This window comes from Protopterus annectens, chromosome 4.part0 (assembly GCF_019279795.1).
Source record: "Protopterus annectens isolate FY-2018-M chromosome 4.part0, PAN1.0, whole genome shotgun sequence".
Lineage (NCBI taxonomy): Eukaryota > Metazoa > Chordata > Ceratodontiformes > Protopteridae > Protopterus > Protopterus annectens.
In genome coordinates this window covers 774,635,174-774,655,314 of record NC_056733.1, presented here as the reverse complement: position 1 = coordinate 774,655,314, position 20,141 = coordinate 774,635,174, and the positions used below count along the sequence as shown (strand labels likewise).

General features: G+C 38.4%; 1 protein-coding gene across 5 annotated transcripts in view; it reads left to right on the top strand.

Moving 5' to 3' along the window:
- Window positions 1–984: 984 nt before the first annotated feature.
- Window positions 985–20,141, top strand: part of LOC122799579 (clathrin heavy chain 1-like) — a 1,937,764-nt gene continuing 1,918,607 nt past the window's right edge. For 3 of the 5 annotated variants that reach the window (XM_044068726.1, XM_044068727.1, XM_044068725.1), the window contains exon 1: window positions 985–1,559. In XM_044068726.1, coding sequence (XP_043924661.1) covers window positions 1,518–1,559 — 42 coding nt within the window. In that variant the 5' untranslated portion in view covers window positions 985–1,517. The remainder of the gene's footprint in view (window positions 1,560–20,141) is intronic. The other 2 variants (XM_044068729.1, XM_044068728.1) reach the window with 1 other exon arrangement.

Here is a 20,141-nt window from a genome sequence, read left to right as displayed (position 1 = left end):
ATAGGAAGGGGAGGAGACACCATATTTTGAACTGTTACAATTTATAACCATAAAACAGATATTTTAAGAGGTGTATTCATTTTGCAGAAACATTCTTTGTATATTTCTACATTATAAATATTAAATTATACAATACTAAATATTCTGCACTTGTTTTAGTGTTGAAGTTTCTGAGAGATGCTGAAAAAAGTACTCATTTAAGTACACTTGCTAAGAGGTTGAGGGTGTGGTTATACCTCTCGACCTCTTAGCTCAATAAATCTGAACAAAGCCTAAAATAATGGGGAGGGTGGCAAAGGCCCCAAAATAGAGACAGATTTTAAATACTGCTCTTATAAACTTAGTTGCTAGAACAGGATTTGTTCTGGCCTGCATTTTCTGAAGGATGTGAAGTCGGACTCTCAAAATGCATGTTATTATTTAGTGGTCAGTCACTGGTGATTTGCTAGAAAATCACACATTTTCTGAGGATTAAACCAAAATATAAGGCAAAAAGTCTGGAGAGTCTGCGAAAATCTGGAGAGTTGAGAGGTTTGAACCTGGTGTATGTAGATAACAAATGTTTCACGTCCCAAGAAATACCAGAAAAAAAGCTAAATAAGAAGTCACAAGGAAAAAAAAAAAACACGACTATGATTAACATGCGCCTTGTTGGGGGTGTACTATATTTCTACATTCATCTAACTAATGCATACGTTTATGCTCATTATTATTATGCTTTCATTCATATTTGACTGTGTTAAAATTCTTGCACTCCAGTTGGGAGGAGGTTACATATTTTATTGATTTGTTAAACGCAGTAAAGCTTTCTGACATAATGAAATATGTAGGGATGTTATAATCTGAATCATGCTGGACGATCATGCACCTCCTGATACGAAGAGTCCCATTCGCTGTAGTGTGAGTAACGGAACTCGCAGCACCTGCTCGGAGGGTATGGAGGGGACCAACCACAGTGGAACGCTGCAGATGGGACCAGAGTCGGCATCAGTCACATGATCCTTAGTAACGGAAACTCTGCCGCAGTACGACGAACCCGCAGTGTGTATTAAAACATAAAGCAATGCCCAGGTCTTGAGGCTAAAGTGGGACCTCCCGTAAAGGGACTCCAATATCTTCCACACAACCTAGGAGAGGAAAGACTAAGGGGTGGAGCTCTGAGGTGACGCGGTATAGGAACTATTTTAAACCTCCTTACTTCATCACTACACGTTTTTTATTACTGTGGCGCGTCTGGGTCGTGGAAGGATTGTATGTAGAAAAGTTTATATTATATTTTTTGCCAGCGTGGGAAGAATGGAATATTTAATCAGATAGAATCTACTCGGATTGAAGAGGTCCAGTAGTCGGCATCCCATATCCTTTCGTTCTTTCCGTCACCCAGCGTTGTATAGCAGCATCTCTTTGCCCCTCCCTTATTTCTTCCCCCCAGAAACGCCGCCTAGCGTCTCACAGAGCTTCTCCGGGCAGGTTCTGTGCTGTATGTTGGATTTGGGTCTGTTTAATTTTATCTAGTCATGGCACAAATACTTCCCATAAGGTTCCAGGAGCATTTCCAGGTAAGTCGGAGAGAGTATTGGTAAAAAGGAACGTAATTTGGGGGGGTGGGTGGGCTAACTCGCTTCTGTGGGCGGGGGTCTTGGGGTGAAAGCTGGGGCCTACGTTGCTTATGATGATGGGGTGCCGGGTTTCTTAAAGATTTTTTGAGAGTGGGGTTAAGTAGTTTAAAATATGTCTGAAGTATATTAATGGTTGCGTATATTTTTATTTGTTTTGGGGTAATTTATTATTATTTTAAATCTGGGCTCTGGTACTTTCGGGGTTGATGTGCTGCTAGGCTGGAAAAGGGGGATCGGATATGATTTTTAGTGTGTGAACTTTATTTAGATTGGTATTGCATTGATTTATGTATTTGTGAATCGAATTTGGGGCTGTAAAAAGAATGCAAATAATATGCTTTTCATTTTATTAAGGGTTGGAGGAGCTTGTGAGTAGGAAAAAAATGTTATCTTTTGGTTCATTCCGGTGTTGTGAAGGCAGTGTTTTTTTTTGCCGGAGACTAATAGTTTGATTAATAGGCTGTAATCTATGCTTATAGATAATTGCTCTTAGGAAATCTAAGGTGCATTTTGAACAAAATAGACTAATTATGTAGGAGTTTGTCATAGTAAAACTTGACCACTGCAGGACAGAGGGCAATGTATAAGCATACCAATTTGTATGTGTTTTAAAATATATACGTAAGCAGAGACCTTTTAGTGATGGCATAAATGATTATTGGTCCATACAGTCTCTATTGATCGTATATGAAATCAGTAGTGTTTAATAGGCCATGAAATCTGTCATAGGTGTGTCAGCTGTCTTTTTTTTTTTTTTCTTCAGTTTGCACCAGTTCCTCCTCTTCTGCTTCCAAAACATCCATGCAAATGCCCACTCTTGCTGACTGAAATATTACTGTAGAGATGGTATTTAAAAGCCAATGTTGTGGACTAACTTTGCTGCTTTTTTTTTTGCCACAGAGAAGGATTTTTATCTGTCAGTAGTGAAATTTGTTTGCGGTTTTTATAAAACTGTTAAGCATAGAACGTCTGTTGTATTTTTATTCTGTTTTCTCTTGTATTCTTGAGTTGTGGAAGTACCTATAATTGGTTAAACACTGGGATGCTTATGGAGGTTTGTAGAATAATTTATTTTGCGCGATAAAGCATTTCTTCAAATTATGTGAAATGTGCACAGTAATGTGTGGCTGACTTTACTGTTGTACGCAGTGTAGAATTGTGAAGAATGGAAGCTTTTTCCAGAAAGTTGTACTGATTAAAAAAGAAAAGGAAGAGAATAAAATATTTGTAATGAAAAATTTAATTTGTGAATTTTTTGTCATGTGGTGTAAAACCATCGTTCTTCAATAGTATTTACATAAATGTAAATGCATTGTCTTCATATTATATTTTTGTTCATGGAGTTTTCTCCTCGGGACTGCATTGAAAATGGGCTCTTCTTAGCCCAAAGGACTATCCTAGTAAACAAACAGTAAAATAAATAAATTTGGGAAGTAAGTCGTGGACAGAGGAGGCTGAAAACATATGGACAGTAGTGGCAAGTCTGTCTCTTCACTCATTTGAGAGATTGTTGTATCTTTTGGCTTTTCCCGGTTAGGGGTCGCCATAGCGGAACTCCGGTCTGCTAATGATTGGCAGATTTTTACATACCGAGTTGCCAGCTCTGACGCACCACCTTCAACGAGGTTGGATAAAGAAATCCCAGTCCCTCAGAGCCACACGCTCCAGGGATCTAAACCTTGTCATCATAATGAACAAAACATGCTGGAGAGAGAGGTTCCTGACCCAGAGACTCCTCATACTCTGGAATAGACTGTGCCCATACATGTCAAGCAGAGGACCTCCTTGGCCCTCTTCAAAAGGAACCTTGACGATTGGATGGGAGATGGGAAATTCACCCTGGGGATCACGTCCGTCGCCTTGCTAGAAAGTGGTCCAGGGAAGTAAATATTGTGGAATATCCAGGGAATTGTTATGGCTAGACTTGTACAGGCCCTAGGGCAGATAGCCTAACCCATGAACCTATAATGTAGATTTTTCTTTGTGCTGGAAAGTGCATAGTAAATGCAAAGGAGGTGGGTAGATAAGTCAGTATATTGTAGTACAGAAGAAAAAATGGTTTGCGGGACTCTGTTTAAAAAAAAAAATTGAGTATGCAGTTTCCTTTCTGTTGGATACCCAAGGTATAAAAGCAGTTGTTAAACATATTCTTTAATGCTTGTCAATTAGTCGTGGCTTTTTTCTTAAGTTATTCGCAGGTACTGTTGTGTGCATCCCACCCCCACCAGAATGGACGTTGTAAGTGACATGTGGCTGTAAAGATGTGCAATTGGAGGACCTCTTTAAGTGCAGGGTTTTGGGGTGTGCCTGAGACTTACCAGTGTGAGTATTCTGTGTAGCTTTTGTGTGTGTGCATGCTCCCCCCACCCCCCACACACTTCCAGTTTAGATTCTTGAGTGTTTTTATTTTTGTTAAACATCAAACCACCATTCATTCTTAAATAAAAATGCAGTCGTATGACTACATTGAGTCTTAGAATTAAATGGTTAAAGCAGGGAACAGAGTGATGGAATTTTGCTATTGAGTTTAGGTAAGTTTGGGTTAAAAGTATAGTGCATCATAAAGTAACCAACATGCTTTAGAGAATGTAGAGCCCATTAATGCTGTATGTGCTGTGATGCAGTAAATGTAATGCTTTCTCAGTTTTTCTGTCAGGTGTTAAGCAGTTACTGTGCCATTTCCCTTCTTTCTGCTGTCATTTTTTCGTATTTACTGTCCATTGTTTTTGTGCACTTGTATTGAAAGAACAATACTCTTGTTTTGAGCTGTGTATAATGTTTGTAATGGGTTATCTCTAAATATTGTGTATGCAGGAAGCAAATATCTGCTAGACTACTAGTCTGCACGTCAGAAAATTGAAGAAATAAGGTGAATGTTAAGTGGTATTAAAAACTGTATTTTAGTTTTTATTTTTGTTAGTCAGTCTTGGAATTCTGGTCTCCATTGTGGTAGTCTGTTGCTCTATATTATTGGGGAGGGGGGCTCTCTTGTCAGGTGAAATGGACCCTTCATGATAATTCTTTCCACCACTGGATGTTTGGCGCCACAGCTCCTGTTTAAACATGGTTCATTTGAGGTAGGTACAGACACTTTTTTCCTCCATGAGTGCACTTCAGGTTTACATGGCTGGTTACAAAGACTTGTAAAGGAAGCTAAAATTTGCAGTCCTTCAGATTTTATGGCATGTGAAGTATTTTGAGGGGTTTTGCTTTACTTTGTTGGACAAATTGCTTCAGTCATCTGTTTAATACTACATAAAGCTTTAGCAGCAAATCCTCCTAAATGAGATCTGCAAAAATATTCACTTAATGGATATTTAGTTGTACAAAATTCAGGCTTTATTTTTGGAACTGTATCCTTATTTACTATGGTATATGTTAACTATTTTTGGTAGTGTTTAGTTTTGAAATGTTATTTCTTGCCTTGAGTACTTTAGCAAATATTTGTCTGACAGCCTGTTATCACTTCCTGTCTGCCAGCAGTCTAATATGTCTGTCAGGCCTCTACTTGAGTTTTCTTTTTAGTTTGTATTTTGACTGACCAAAGACAATTTCCCACTAGGGACCTGAAAATGGAAGATCAGTAAATACACATGGCTAAACTAGAAAATTTAATGCGTTTGATTTCATACATAAGTGCACTTTGTATGCTAGGTATGGACTTAATTCCTCCTCACAAACACCTGTATCAGATTAATTTTAACCTGGTTATGTTGGACAGAAATTAGGGAAAGAGGCTGCTGACCAAAAATATATAATGTATGTGGACACAGTTCATGTAGGGTCAGCAATTTGAGACAATGGTCTTTTACAAAAGATTGTCCAGAATTCTTGCTAACAGTGAGGAAAACAATTTTGACAAAGCTTTTCTTCGGGTAGCATCCGAGTATAGAACGAAAATCATAACCTGTAGTTTCTAGCTGAATATGTGGTGCCATAAGTAAGGCATATAGTACCTCAGCCTGGTGTGAGATGTCAGCTTTGCAGCAGGTGAGCTGCACCTGTTACCACACAGTACTGATATTTATGCCCCCTAGCATTTAAATTATTCTATTAACAGCTAAACAAAATTGTATTTGAAAAGAAAGTTGCAAAATACCACATGATCAGAGTCTGTTAAAGCATTGCAAAATCTGAAAAATTTTAAAATTAGTCTGGAGAGACTAAACAGAGAACAACCTTTTAAAATTGTTTGACTAATCCTGAATGACTTGCTCAATTTTTGTTTTAGTGGCCTCTATGATAGGATGAGCGGACTGAAAAAAAAGGAAGTTTTGCCTGCTTTACCTGTTTGGAAGCTATGTTGTCGCATTTTGGTGGGGGGACAGGCACATATTCTGTTTTAATCCCTGATGACCAGTTAGATGCATGTACTTGTGGGGGGGGGTTGGTGCTGAGGTTTTTCTGCAGGTTATGCCATTTGTGGGTTATGCCAGCGGTGAAAATGTCCTCCCCTTCTTATTGCCCACTGTATTCACATCTTTAGGCTTTATGTGGGTGTGCTCTTGAGGAAACTATATCTTAATGAAGCTCAGATGTTTCCGCCCCATTAGTGAGTGGATGACTGTGATTGGCTGAGTGGATCGATGGTCATGGAAGAGTATGAAATGTGTTGGGGAAAATGCTTTTTTTAAAGATGGCTTTTTTCTGCCTATCAAATATTTGATCTAATGATTAACAAACAGTACTCTTGGCACTGACCATGTTGCCAATATGCTTTTTTTAAAGATGGCTTTTTTCTGCCTATCAAATATTTGATCTAATGATTAACAAACAGTACTCTTGGCACTGACCATGTTGCCAATATGCTTTTTTTAAAGATGGCTTTTTTTCTGCCTATCAAATATTTGATCTAATGATTAACAAACAGTACTCTTGGCACTGACCATGTTACCAATATATTTTATCAACTTTCTAGAGTATGCCAAAGGAAGTTAAATTTGGGTAGTGTCAGGCGCATTCATTCTCAGCATATTTGTGACATTTAAGTTGTCATGCCTATTTTTATTGGGGGATACATGACTATTTATTTTAAGATGATAAATATGTGATTGTGTCTTGATGATAGTATGCATTCATTTTAACCAAGTTGGGTTTAGGTTCAGAAAACAAATTTAAAATTGCGTTTAAGAAAATGCATTTTCTTTGTGTGACAAAAACTCTTAAAACAACCCAGATATAATGGCTCAAAATTTGTACTGGAGAGAGATTTTGCAGTGAACTTAAAATAACTTCTGTGCCACTCTACAGTCAAATTTTGTAACAGAAAAAGCTACTGTATTGCTTTTAGAAGTCTTAATCGTAATAAAAAACAGTTCTTAAAACTCAAAAATTCTTGACCATATCAGTCTGATCCAACTACAAAGCTAAACTAGCATCAAAAGTTGAAGGTAACAAGATGGCGGTATTTGAATTGGGAATATAGTAACTTCAACCTGAAGAAGTTTCATATAGTTTGGTAAGTGAATCACCCCCCCCCCCCAAAAAAAAAAAATTGTTCATAAGGGATGATTATCTCCCCCTAAGCTACAAGAAAGAAGGCAGTGGGGCGAAGGGGTGAAAAGTGAAGAGCATTCCATGCGTGGACAAGTAATATTTCAAGCACTTTTGTGTTTAGTATGAGGGATGGTATATTTAAACCACTGTATGTTCGTAAACTGAATGTGTTCTGGAAATTTGGATAGAGGCCTCGGTAGTACCCAGACAAAAGACATACAACCTGATTGCTGTAAGTCAACCTTGCAGGCATATCATGTAAACATGAGTACTAACGTAACTTGTGTTGACTCTAACCTTCCATTAGAAAATGAGGAGCAGATGCCTGCAAGCATGTTACCATTCTTTGTAGAGGTAACTTCTTCATTTGGGAATGTAGTAAGTGCCATGCAGCAAACTTGGACCTCGAGAAAAGCTTTGTAGATTAACTGCATTCTTTTTGAGTTTTTGTTACGGCTAATCTCAGCTAAAAGAAAATTAGTTGATCTAGGGAATGCAGCAGACAGTAGTGAGTTGCCTGTTTAAGTCTTCTGAAGTATCAAGTGGAGTCTGTCAGGTTTCTGTGATACTTTAAGTGACATTTTTGTCTGATAACTACAGTAGTTTAGTAAATATGTAGACTGCTCAGTGGGGGAAGGTAGCGTTCAGAAAAGTTGGAAAATGCTGCAAGATAGGGTTGAACAAAATTTAATTAGATGTGACAGCCTCATTTAATGTTAAGCTTAGTATTGTCAGATTTGGGAATAATTTTACCTACATTTTGAATATGAAGTAATGGTTGTCTGCTAAAGGCAGCCATTGAAACTGGAAATGTATGAATAGTTGTGGATCCATGGTGTTTTAACCATTTTACTATTAAAATGTGGAACAGCACTTATGTGAAACTGGGAATCTCGAATGCATCTTTTTCCAGTTTCTGTAATACTGTTCTGAAAATGTTTGAATGCACATTATTTGGGAATAGTAGTGTACATTCACTAATGTGCATTCGACGTTCTGATAACAGATTGCACTGCAGTGGGGATCGGGAAATTTACCCTTTTCCTCACTATAGTGTGATCTCCTGAGTTGGAATATATAATTTGCAGAGAGTATGGGTGGTGCAGGAGGCTTGCCCCCTGCAAAACTGTAAAAACTTGTGCTGTAGATGTACAATTCATATGGCAGCTTCAGCACAACTTCCTGAGGGTCTGACGTCACCTCCTGACATTCCGAATTTGTTTGAATGCTGAAGTTGAGGTGGTGATTTTCGACGCTTAGCAAAAGTGACTTGCCAAATTCAGAATGTCAGTTCGATCAAGTGAATAGATTTTTTTACTTCAGTTTTTTGATAAAAAAATAATTTTAATCACTGTCTTTCAATTAGGGTGTATTGTAACACAAGTATAATAGCCACTGGATGTAGGCCAGTGATTAAATATATTATTGTTTTCTGTAGGCTTGAGAGAGGGGAGGAGAAGCTGTCCAGGCACCTAAGTGCTGAAAAACGTAAGCTGCTTTGGCAGTCTTCAGGAAATGCCCTTTAGTGTATTCCGCAGGCTTGTTTATAGTTCCCCTTTCAGATCTCCTTCATATTGCCCTACTATTGCAAATAAAGTAGAACCTCCACTTATAAGCAAGATTCTCTGCTGAGATGATTTTCTCCAAAATTTTTATTAAGCTTCATAAAGGCTGTTTTTGGTAGAATATAAATGTACACCAGCATAATCCTCTTCCTCCCTTGCCAGTAGTTCCCTACTCAGCATAATCCTCTTCCTCCCTTGCCAGTAGTTCCATACTACCACAGATCTACCATGGTCTTTTTTTACTCTTCTGTCAGTAATGGAGCCCATCTAGTTATCAGTTGTATTACTCCCCATTCCTTAATGTCTGATATTCTGCTGAACATGCATTCTGAAATCCTTTATTTGTTGACATTCGATTAGCAGGAAAGTCCCGACTGGATAGAAGCCCATTTTCAGCAGAGGCCTGGGGAAAAAACTGTAAATTATTACAAACCATTTTAAGAACAGTAACTTTAGAATATTCAAAAATGAAACAAAAACATCTGCAGTTTAAATAATTATAACAACTTGGACATAACTAGAATCGGTAGGAGGTATATAATTTGCTGTTTACAAATGGTCTAAAATTTCGGTAGAGAAATTAAAGGTAAGTTAGTCTAATACAAATAGGGATTGCAATATGAAATGAGGGAAAAACAGGCTTATGGTATATTTAGAGAGAGAATCAGGGAAGAGAATTAGATAGCAGTATTGAAGTAAGTGAAGAAGGGGAGGAGTGTAAGGAGGTATAAGAAATGGAAAAGGTGCTTGTTCACATTTATGGATGTAGTTTATCCCAGTTTTGAGCAAGAACAAAGACTGATTTTAGCTAGTAAGTCTTTCATTTGGGTTTTGAAAGATCGAATTCACATGCTGCATTTCTTTCCAAGTATGTGTCCTGTAGCATTGCTATATGTACTCTGCATTGCTTAATGTGATTCAGTACTAATTCCTTTTTGTCTATATAACTGTAAGGCCATTTACATTTCGGGATAATATGAATAGAGTAGTCAGTGTTTCCACCAGTTGTACCCAGCAGTGTTTCCAACTTTTGTATTGCGTGCACCCACTAATGTTTGGCAGGCTGATCTTTTATGCAGGTGTTTCTTACCTCATTATGTCATGTTTAAGACTTTTTTTTTATTTTAATGAAAACCTTCAAACAAAAAATTAAATATTTTTCAAAACATCCCCGTCCCCTCCTAATTTAGAACAAATGCACAAAGCTATATACATTTTCAAAAAAATGAAGTTTGACCCTCTAAGTAGGAGCAGTTGCCCTAAATTGTCAGCTGCACCCACAGACACATTATCTAATATAAAATGAAGGTTATCCATGTTTAAGCACATGTTGCAGCCTGTGTTCCAGTTGTCTGCTCTTTTCTTATCTCTGCCCCCCACCCCCAGTTGTGACAAACAACTTCCATGCTTTCAGAAGACTAACCTTTAGCCCTAAGAAGTGCTGGCTACCTTTAAATAAAGCTAAATTGTGCACTGTTCTATGAAGTACGTTAAAGCATTAAGGCTGCTGGGGAAGCTGCTATCTCTTATTCACTCCCCTTAATTTCACACTTTTAACTGAACTCTTAGCCCTTGTAACAATTTATTTTGCATTTCCCTCAGTAAAAAATCCTTGGTACTCTTAAGATTTGTTTGCACCTGCAGATACCTCGACTCCATGTAAATGTAGTAATCTTTCGGGGGGGCTAACAACCCTGTTATTGCGTAAAATAATCTCCATGGGCTAATATGAGGTTACTAGGCGAGTGGCCCAAGAGCCTTTACAAGCTTAGCTATGTAAATCCCATGTATCACCATTTGTTCTTTCTGTGTAGTTTACAGAGCAGGTCTGTGATTGGCACCAGTTACCCCTGTCCATGTGGGACAAGTATGCCACCCTAGGGGTGAATCAAATTATCTAGGTTGCTTTTGAATAGGGTCAGTGAGGAGCTCTGTTTTAAGTGAATAGCAAGTCCATTCCAAAGAATTGGTCTTGGGGAGGGGGGGGGGGTTCTCCAGCATGTTCTGTTAATTGTCTAACCACTGCAGATAGGTTAGGTTCCACTAATTTATTAAAATAAAACGCCAGATGAGTGCTAATAATGGTCCAACCACTGTAGATAGGTTCCACTAATTTATTAAAATAAAATACCAGATGAGCGCTTTCGTCTCTAAAAACAAGACGTCATCAGATGAGATGCTTCAAGAAGTTGCTTGCTTTCATACTATCTAATTAATTGCATAATTAACCCATGATTGTTAACATTTAACCTCCAAATTTCACATATTAAAAAAAAGTCATGTTCAAATGCACCAGAGACATTTATATAAAATTAAGTATACCATAGGACGCTTACAAAAAAAACTATTAACAGACTGCACACACAGGCTGCTTTTCCTTTCAAAACCGGTTTTACAGACAAATATTCATTCAAGCCAGGAAAGGAATTGGCATTCAGTCTGAGTTGCCATTTTAATTCCTTGTTAACCAATATTGTTTTCCAATCACTACCCCTTGAGTTTTTTCAGTTTCTACAGTACTAAACTGGAAACCCTTAAAGTTAACACAAAGCATGGAATGGTTAAAGCGCTGGTCTCTCCTTTTAGTTTTAATGTCATGGAGGTGTTCATACATTCTGTCCTTTAATGTTCTCTCTGTCTTACTAATGCAGAGTGCTGGACACTCTCCACACTTCGCTAAATGCACCAGTTGATTGGAGCCACAATTACCATTTACAAAATGAATCTTGCTACCCAATCCATTATCTAAAATAATATGGTCCGTCTTGATAATAAATGGGCACTGCTTACACATTCCACAGGGAACTGTCCCATTCCCTCCTGTTTTACAAACTATGGTGTCATTTTCCAGGATTCTTTAAAAATTCCTACAAGTTTTAAAAGGTAGAGTTGGCCCTTCCCCAACCATCTCAAACACATCCCTATTGACTTTAAAAATACTCTAGTTGTTCTTTAATACGTGACAAATGAATTTGGTGTAATAATTGTACTCCAGTGCTAGTGCCTTTCCATATTTCTGCTCTTCCCTTTCTTTCCTTTTATCCACTCCCAACCCAGTGCTCAGTAAGGGGTGATATTTAATACCCCACACAAAGTATACCTAATCAGTGATATCAGTAACCTGTTAAACTGGATACCCCTACTGAGAAACATGTCCTTTGATTTAGCCAACACATCCCTAAGTTCCATTTTCTTTGTCATTCTTGCAATCCTAATTGCTTGCCCTTTCACCAAGTTCTTCTGTAAATGGGGACAATAACTGTAATATTGCAGATAACTGTTGCACCATGTATCCTTCCTGTAAATGTTGGACTTGAAACCTCCATGGGTTTGAGTAATGGTGACATCGGAATAACTAATACTATTCTTCCCCCAATAGGGTAAACTTGAGAAATTTGCTACAACCATTTAGGTATTCCATAAACCTCATAATGTCTTCCTTCTCCCCTTCCCATAACGCACGTCATCCAAAAACCTGACATACAAGTGTAAACATTCTAAGAAGGGACTATTAAGGACATGTTTGAGTTCCCAACCCAACGTAATCAGGTTTGCGCATATAGGGATACATGCATCTGGACAGATGCATGCAAAAGGGGAATTTTATTCAATGATTCCCCCCTTTATTAAGCCAATGACCTCCCCAGATCTAGACACAATCCCTTTGTTTAAAAGCTGTGCAGTATAGAAGGACTTTATTGCAACAGTAGACATGGACAGAAGTTACTGTCCACATAAGGTACCAAATCCCAAAAAACTAGGTCAGTTCTTAAGGGAGTATAGTTCCTGGGGTGAATGACTTCTCCTCTGATAGTGTTGCGTAGTTCTCCAGCTATCTCCAGCTACCTCACTGATGGATCTCAATCAGTGAGATGGTACTCCTGTACTCTCCCTTCCTTTCCCTGTCAAAATGGGTGTACCTCAGCGGTCTGTCCTAGGGCCTTTACTTTTTAATATCTTTACTAATCTGCTCTATACCTCCTGTCCTTTGTCATCTTTAGTGCAATATGCAGATGACTCTACAGTCATCGGTACAGCCAACTCTCTCTCTAAGCTCTTCTCTGTTACTTGGGCATCTTTTAACTTGGTTGAAACATGGCTCTCCAACAACCAGCTCATCCTTAACCCTAAAAAAAAACAAAGCTGTTACTCTTCCTACCTAAAAATTTCAACAATATTAAACCATCCTTCTCCATACAGTCCCTTAAAACACTCCAATTCAGGTAGAATCCAGTACTAAGTTCTTAGGCGTAGCCATAGACGATCAGCTTAAATTTGACTTGCATGTTAACTGTATCAAAAAGACTCATTCAAACCTAGGGATCCTTTACCTTAACAAGAAATTCCTTGCCTCTGAAGCCAAGATTACTCTCTCTTACCTACCTTCTACCCATTCTAATGTACAATTCTCACAAATCTTAACTCAACACTCTTGACCAAACTTGAATCTATGTACAACAAGGTAGCTAGATTTGCTGCCCAACAAACCTACAAATCCCATCACCGTGTCTCTTTAAAAACACCTAAACTGGCTTGAATTACCCTACCAGCTTCTTCTCTCTCTGCTCCAGATCATCCATTCTATCCCATACCAGCCTTCCTACTGCCCAGCACTATCCCCTCTCATCTCCCATTGTTCTCCCTCCAGACCTCTCCGAAGCTCTAACCAAGACCTACTAGAAATCTACAAACCCAAGTCTAAATTTGGACGCAACATGTACAGCTATCACCCCACTATTGCTTGGAATAGGCTCCCACTAGAAATCGGGACCCTTACACATCCTAAACAATTTAAGACCGCCACCAAAGAGCACTTAAATGCCACTGCACTCTCCCGCCTTAACATCCCTACTTCTCATACCTTTAATCTACTTTCTTCCTTGACTCTCTCTTCTCATTAGCTCTCTCTAATCTAATCTTCCTTGGCTACTCTTTCTACTGTCTTCTAAAATCTATTTAACAAATTGCCTCGGAGAAACATTCTGTTGTAATTGTCTTGCCTTCATGCAGCTACATCATGATAGAACTGGGTTTTTGTAACCACTTTCCCAAAAACTATACTCGTCTTAATGACATATTTCTTTTTATACATCTTGAAATAGTTGTGCTATACTCCTGATTATTGACACTGTATAACATTGTATTGCTACTTAATGCCTTGTAATAATCCTGTAGCATTCCTGTTTAATGCTAATTTGTAGTGAAAATTGTATAATAGGTTGGAGCTTCTCTCCCCGGGCCTCCGCTGAAAAAGGGCTCTTCAGCTCAGTTGGACAATCCTGGTCAACAAATATAAAATGACTTCCCAAAGAATACAGTAATGTGATTTGGACACCAGTTATTTGAGACTAATTTTTCTTGTAAGCTGGCTAAGTCATTTGGTGATTCAGTGACTGCTCATATTTTACAGTCATCTACACATTCAGGCAGCCAGAGCCCTTTGGTATTTGCTTTTACTTCAGAAAGGTAGATGCCAGACAGAAGAGGTGCCATCACAGCCATTTGGGGGACTCCATTGATAAGTTTGTGGTGGTAACTTCCCCTATTTTGATTATCTATGTCGTACCTGAGCCAGTTAACAATCCAACGGGTAACATAGGAGTTTACTTGGCTTTTCTACTATGTCTGAGTGGGGAATAGTGTCAGAAGCTTTGTCCAGGTTGAGGTATGCAGATTGTACCATTTGTCTTCATCCATTGCTTTGGTAACTTTTAAACAAAAAATTTAAATAAGATTGAAGATTTAGTTCCCTTTACCTAGTATTGGAGAAACCATTTTGTTTGAAGGAATAGAAGGTTAAAAAGGATGGAGTCTTTCATTGCATAAATGACTAGGCACAGATCCCCAGAGGAATCCATAAAAACTAAGTATAGAAACGGCACTGCTAGTCTGCTGATAAATAAGATCTTTGAGGCTACTGATCATTTTGGTTGGGGACCTCTGAGGTCTCTTAATTTCATTGCGGTGTTTAGACAAATACATAACATGTTATTCGTATCTCATCAGACCCGTTACTGGATATAAAAGTAAAATTAAGACCACTTTGAATCTAGTGGAGGTGCCTTTGGATAAGCCAGATAAGACTCTTTCCTAACTACTGCAGAGACACAAGGGTCAAAAGATAAGGAATTATTATTAAGATGTCTAGATTTTGCGACATTATTTGTATGTCTGCAGTGCAGTGGTGCAGCAGTTGCATTGTCTCCTCACAGCAAGAGGTTCTCCGGTTCGATTCTCTGCTGGGGTGCCTTCAGTGCGGAGTCTGCATGTCCTCCCTGCATTCGTGTGAGTTTCGTCTGGGTGCTCCCGTTTTCTCCTACATTACAAAGACCTACATCTGGAGTGTTTCTCCTGGGCCTCCCCTGAAAATTGGCTTAATTCCAAGTCGGACTTCCCCTGTAAACAAATGTTAGACAAATGTCTGAATGGTGGTCATCAATATGGCATGTGAATTTTTTTGCTTTACTATATTTTTCACATTGACCATTGGCCTTGCATTGTTGCCATGGTGGTCTAACCTTTGTTGGAGGAATTGCGAGCCTGTAAAATATCGAGTACCCCCCTGCCCCCACACACACACACACATGGTTTTCTGCAAACTAAAATAATTGTAGTCCTGGAATGTTGGCAAATGGATGTCCACCAAAAGATCCATCACTGAACCTTGTGGTACACAGCTGATAACTTAAGAGACCTCTTTATTGAATTATCATGTGGGCAAGCCTACATTTATATAAATGAAAACTAACTGTATTGACATTTTCAAATTTTTATTTGCAAACATTTTATTACAGTAAACTCTTGGTTAACTGGCATTCATGGGGTTGGTAGATGCCAGATAACTGTAGATTCTGGTTGCTTGAGAGTTGCTGTTAAAAACAGACCTGACAAATACTGTATCCTATACTGTACCATAAACACTGTATTGATTTGATTTTAATATCGAAATACAGTAATTTTAAAAGTCTGGCCGGAATAATAATGTTCAAACTTAACTTCTATTTCCGTTAGAAAGCATGCCATGCAGAACAGTTTTTTAAATTGGCACTCTGGATTGGAATTGAATGACCTGAATACAAGAGTGTGTGAATGCATGTATGAAAGCAGAAACAAGTGTGTGTGTGTGTGTGTGTGTGAGATCTGGGAGAGAATGTGCAGTCTGATGCAAACTGACCAAGTATGGAGCACGTCTTGACATTTTTAGGGATTTGACTTGCTCTCAGGTTGAGGAGAGAAGGAATTTATTTGCATCTTCCTTTTTAAAACTCTAAAAGCGCAAGTTATTTTTCTTTGGGGAAAGTGCAACACACTGAAAAACTGAATTGTTCATGCTGTACTGTATTTCTTAGATTTTTTTTTTCCTGGTTGCTTGAATTCCGGTTAACAGAGCTTACTGTATGAGTCCAACATTACTTTACTTATTCAATTCCTGCCTGGCCTTAACTTCATTCCTCCTCCAAAACGTTATTCTGCATGTATTGTTCCTACAGTTCACATTTTTTTTCTATGTAATTTGCTCCTAACCTTTTAGAAAGATCTTTCTTCCAGTTTTATCGTCGTTACTATATTTGTTACTTTAGATTTAGACTTTGACTTCCTTTTTGTAGTAATTTCTTTTCTGGCAGACACCGGAATTAAACTCAACAAGGCCTTACTTTGTATAGACAGTTTGAGTCTGTATCACAGCTCAGAAAAAAAAAAAAATTTCTTTAGTTACACCATATTGCTCACCCAGTATTTCTAATTGGAGTAGTCTGCGGTGAATTTTTTAGTCTGCCAAGTCGTTACCTCCCAAAAAAATGTAATCCCAATTAAATCTTTTTCCCATTTACAACTCCAACATACCTGTGGAAAAATTCTTTGCTGGGAAGTGTTTACCTGAGGTATAAAAATATAGATGCAGACTCAGAAGATCATAAATCTTCCAGACTTTGCCTGTTTTGAAGCCGTACATACATCCTCTCATTGGGTAAGCAATTCACAAAACAATCTTTCTAACCTCTTCTGATTCCTGTAGTTATCATGCAGTATTTTACATGTCCTATTAACAATCTTGGCAGCATCTTCCATTCTAGATTTGACTAATCAGAGCAGGACTTTTGACTTAGGATCTCCCTATCCCTTTCTCTTTGCCTGTAGTCTGATGTCAGTCCCTGATAGGTAAGGTAGTCTTCAGCCTGCAATCCAATTATCATCTTGGCCTCTTCTCTCATTCTGTTACCTTTTCCTTTTATTTGCTCACAAAACTTTGCTTCCTTTGACAGTTTCCTCCATTGAATTCCAGCCCCCTCTTGCCTATTCTTTGTACCCCTAACTGAAGTCATTCCTATCGGCAAAATAACCTTTCTCCAGTTTTGTGATGCCTTAGTGCTTAGAATACTTTCTGCTTCTTGTATGTGATGATCTGTATTGCTATTACTCTCCTTAAGGATCTTTGTTCAAAATCCTAGCGTCTCTCTTGAACCCACCCCCCCGTTTAATCCGCATCCCTTTTGACTTTCTGCTTATGTATATGAACCTTAACTGTGTAGCTCTAAAATGTCTCCTCAAATTGGGTAATCCTAAACCACCTTGTTCTTTTGGAAGGATAAACTTATCCCCCTTCACACTTGCCGTCTTTCCCTCCCAGATAAATTCCCTCAACACTATTTCCACAATTTCTCTAGTTGATAAATATGCCTAAGCTGTATATAAAAGTAAAGGGACTTCAAAACGTTTTCACTACTTATGTCATGCTACCCTTATCCATAAACAAGACCTTACATTTTCTGTTTTTATATTATGTTTTTAGTTTCTTCCCTCATATCTTCATATCTTTAGTCAACATAACGTAATCCTTTTTAATTCATGCTCTTAAGTATTTCATTTATTGCTTGCTTGTAAATATGGGTATTGTTGGACCAATTCATGCGTGGGTACATAGTTTACAGCTATTGCCTTTGTTTTATCTTTATTAATGTTGTATCTGTCTCGGGATATTCCAGAACACTGAGATGGCCTTTTTTGGTTTTATCTGGTACAAAACATAATGTATATTATGTATGTATAATTAATATATAATTTATGTAGTGTGTGTGTGTGTATAATATATGTATATATTTTACATTTGTTTACCGGGAAAGTCCGACTAAACGCAAGTCCTTTTTCACTGGAGGCCCGGGGAGAAAAGCTCCGAGAAATTGTACACTAGCATAAAAGTACAGTGAAAGAAGAAAATGTACAATAGGTGACAAAAGTACAATTTATATCTTAAAAAAAATAGGTGCAAAGCACAAATAGTATAATCAACAATAAAAGTTGAACTAGCTAAGGATAACTTTTAACATATATGATGCATCTATAAGGGTGAATAAAAAAATACATAGAGAATACAATGTACACATGTTCTGGATGGTGGTGGTGGTGGAAGATTTTTCTGTGAGGAAAACCCACTCTGAGGGCAAAAACAGATCTCTGTCAAATACAGCATAGATTTAATTTGCACTTTAGAAGACAGCAGTAGGACAATTTTGGTGTAGGCTTCTTAAATTGTGCGTACAAGAAACTAGCCAGGGCATGAGCATACCCATGATTCAGTTGTGTGATTTTACCAATTCTTTTGAAATTGACTGTAGAGCAGTTGGAGGTTATTGGGACTGGTAGTTTGTTCCATATTTTGGGAATGAAGTTTGAGAAGAGTGAATCCCCTACTGAATTGCTTGCTTTTGAGATGTTACATAGTAAGTTTTTTTGCTGGAGCGCTGAGAATGATTTAGTATGTGGTTGCGTAAGATTTTGATGGGCAGGGGTTTTATCTGCTTGATAAAGAATTTTATGGGCAAAGGCTAGCTGATTTTTAAAGAGTAGTAGTTGAGGTAGTTCAAGCCAGTTTAGTTGTTGATCTGCAGTGATGTCCTAGATGGGGAATCTGTGGCAAATCCGGGAACTTTGAGTAATTTAGATATATTTGTTTTTCTAATGATTGTTAAGATGGGAGAGGAATATAGGAGAGTTGCTAAGAGATGTGTATACGCAATGGTAGCTGTCCTGTTTATGGTCAGGAATTGTTTTTCTGTAGAGGGCACCTAATTTCTTGTGTATTATTTTTATGGTTTGAGAGATGTGAATGTCAAATATTAAGTTGTTAATTTTTGACACCAAGAAGTTTGGTGTAGAATACTGGTGTGATGGTTACTTAATTTTTGGATGTGATTTGGAATGGTAAGCTTGGTGGGGGGAGCTCTTTTAGGGTAAAAGAGAAGGAGCTTGGTTTTTTTGGGTTTAGGATAAGTTGGGTGTTGGTGAGCCAGGTTTCTGCAGCTAGAAAGAGTCTTGGTTATGGTCTGGAGGTCTTGGAGGGAGGAGGCTGTGCATATTGGTGTGGAGCCATGTGCATTTTGTATTACTGTAGCTTGAGGAGGTATGGAGTCCTGTCTGTGAAGAGTGAGAAAAGTAGAGGCCCAAGGATGGAACCTTGGGGAACTCCTAATGTAACTGGAAGAAGGGGGATTCTTTTTGCCATTGAACAGCCTGTTGGCACCCTGATAGTTAGCTTTTAAACCATGTAATAGAGGGAATACTGAGGTTAAGGGTGGAGAGAATGTTAAGTTTGTTGTGGTTTACCATATTGAAGGCTTTGGAAAGGTCCAGAAAGATGGCAGAGACAAAATTTCATTTGTTTCTATAGTGGTTAACTGTGTTAGTGAAAGACATTAGGGCTGTGGTAGTACTGTGATTGGGTGGACACCATATTGAGTGTTCGACAGAAGCTTGTGTGTGTGAAGGTAATGCATCAGTTGTGTGTGAACTATTTGATAAGGGTGACAGGATGGCAGTTGGCTGGTAGTTGGTCAGTTTGGTGGAATTACCACCTTTTGTGTAAAGGTAGAATGAGAGATTTTCCAAATGTTAGGCACAAGGTTTTCTGAGATTGATCTGTTAATTAGAATGGCTACTGGATAAGATATAGATTCTGCTGTGATTTGCAGGAAGTCTGAGGGGAGTTTAAGTAGTTTTTTATGGTATTAACAGCGACTGGTTGTAATGTAAAGGAGTCTGGGCTATTTTGGGATATACATGCCTGTGGTGGATTAGATGAGGGGGTGGTAGGGGCTGATGGAGACGCGTTTGTTGGTGAGTTGGACCAGGGTTTGGGTGCATGTCCCCAGAGAGATTTAATTGTTTGGTAAGCTGAAGGAGCAGTTTAGTGAGTTTACTTAGAAGTTTGGAGTGCTTTTGGCAGGCTCGAGAGTGGGTTCTGAGTGTGTAGAATGTGTCTGCATAGTAGGCTGTAGGGATGGGGTTACAAAGGGCAGGGGCTATGTTATAATATAAGGATATGTTGTGGTGGAATGGGGCAGTATTTTGCCTAGGAGGGGGATTGGGGATAAGAACTTGATTGTGATGTAAGATGGCATAAGAGTACTAATAGTGTGATGGAGTGCAAGACAGATTGGGTGTATATTGTTGCTAATTAGGTTGG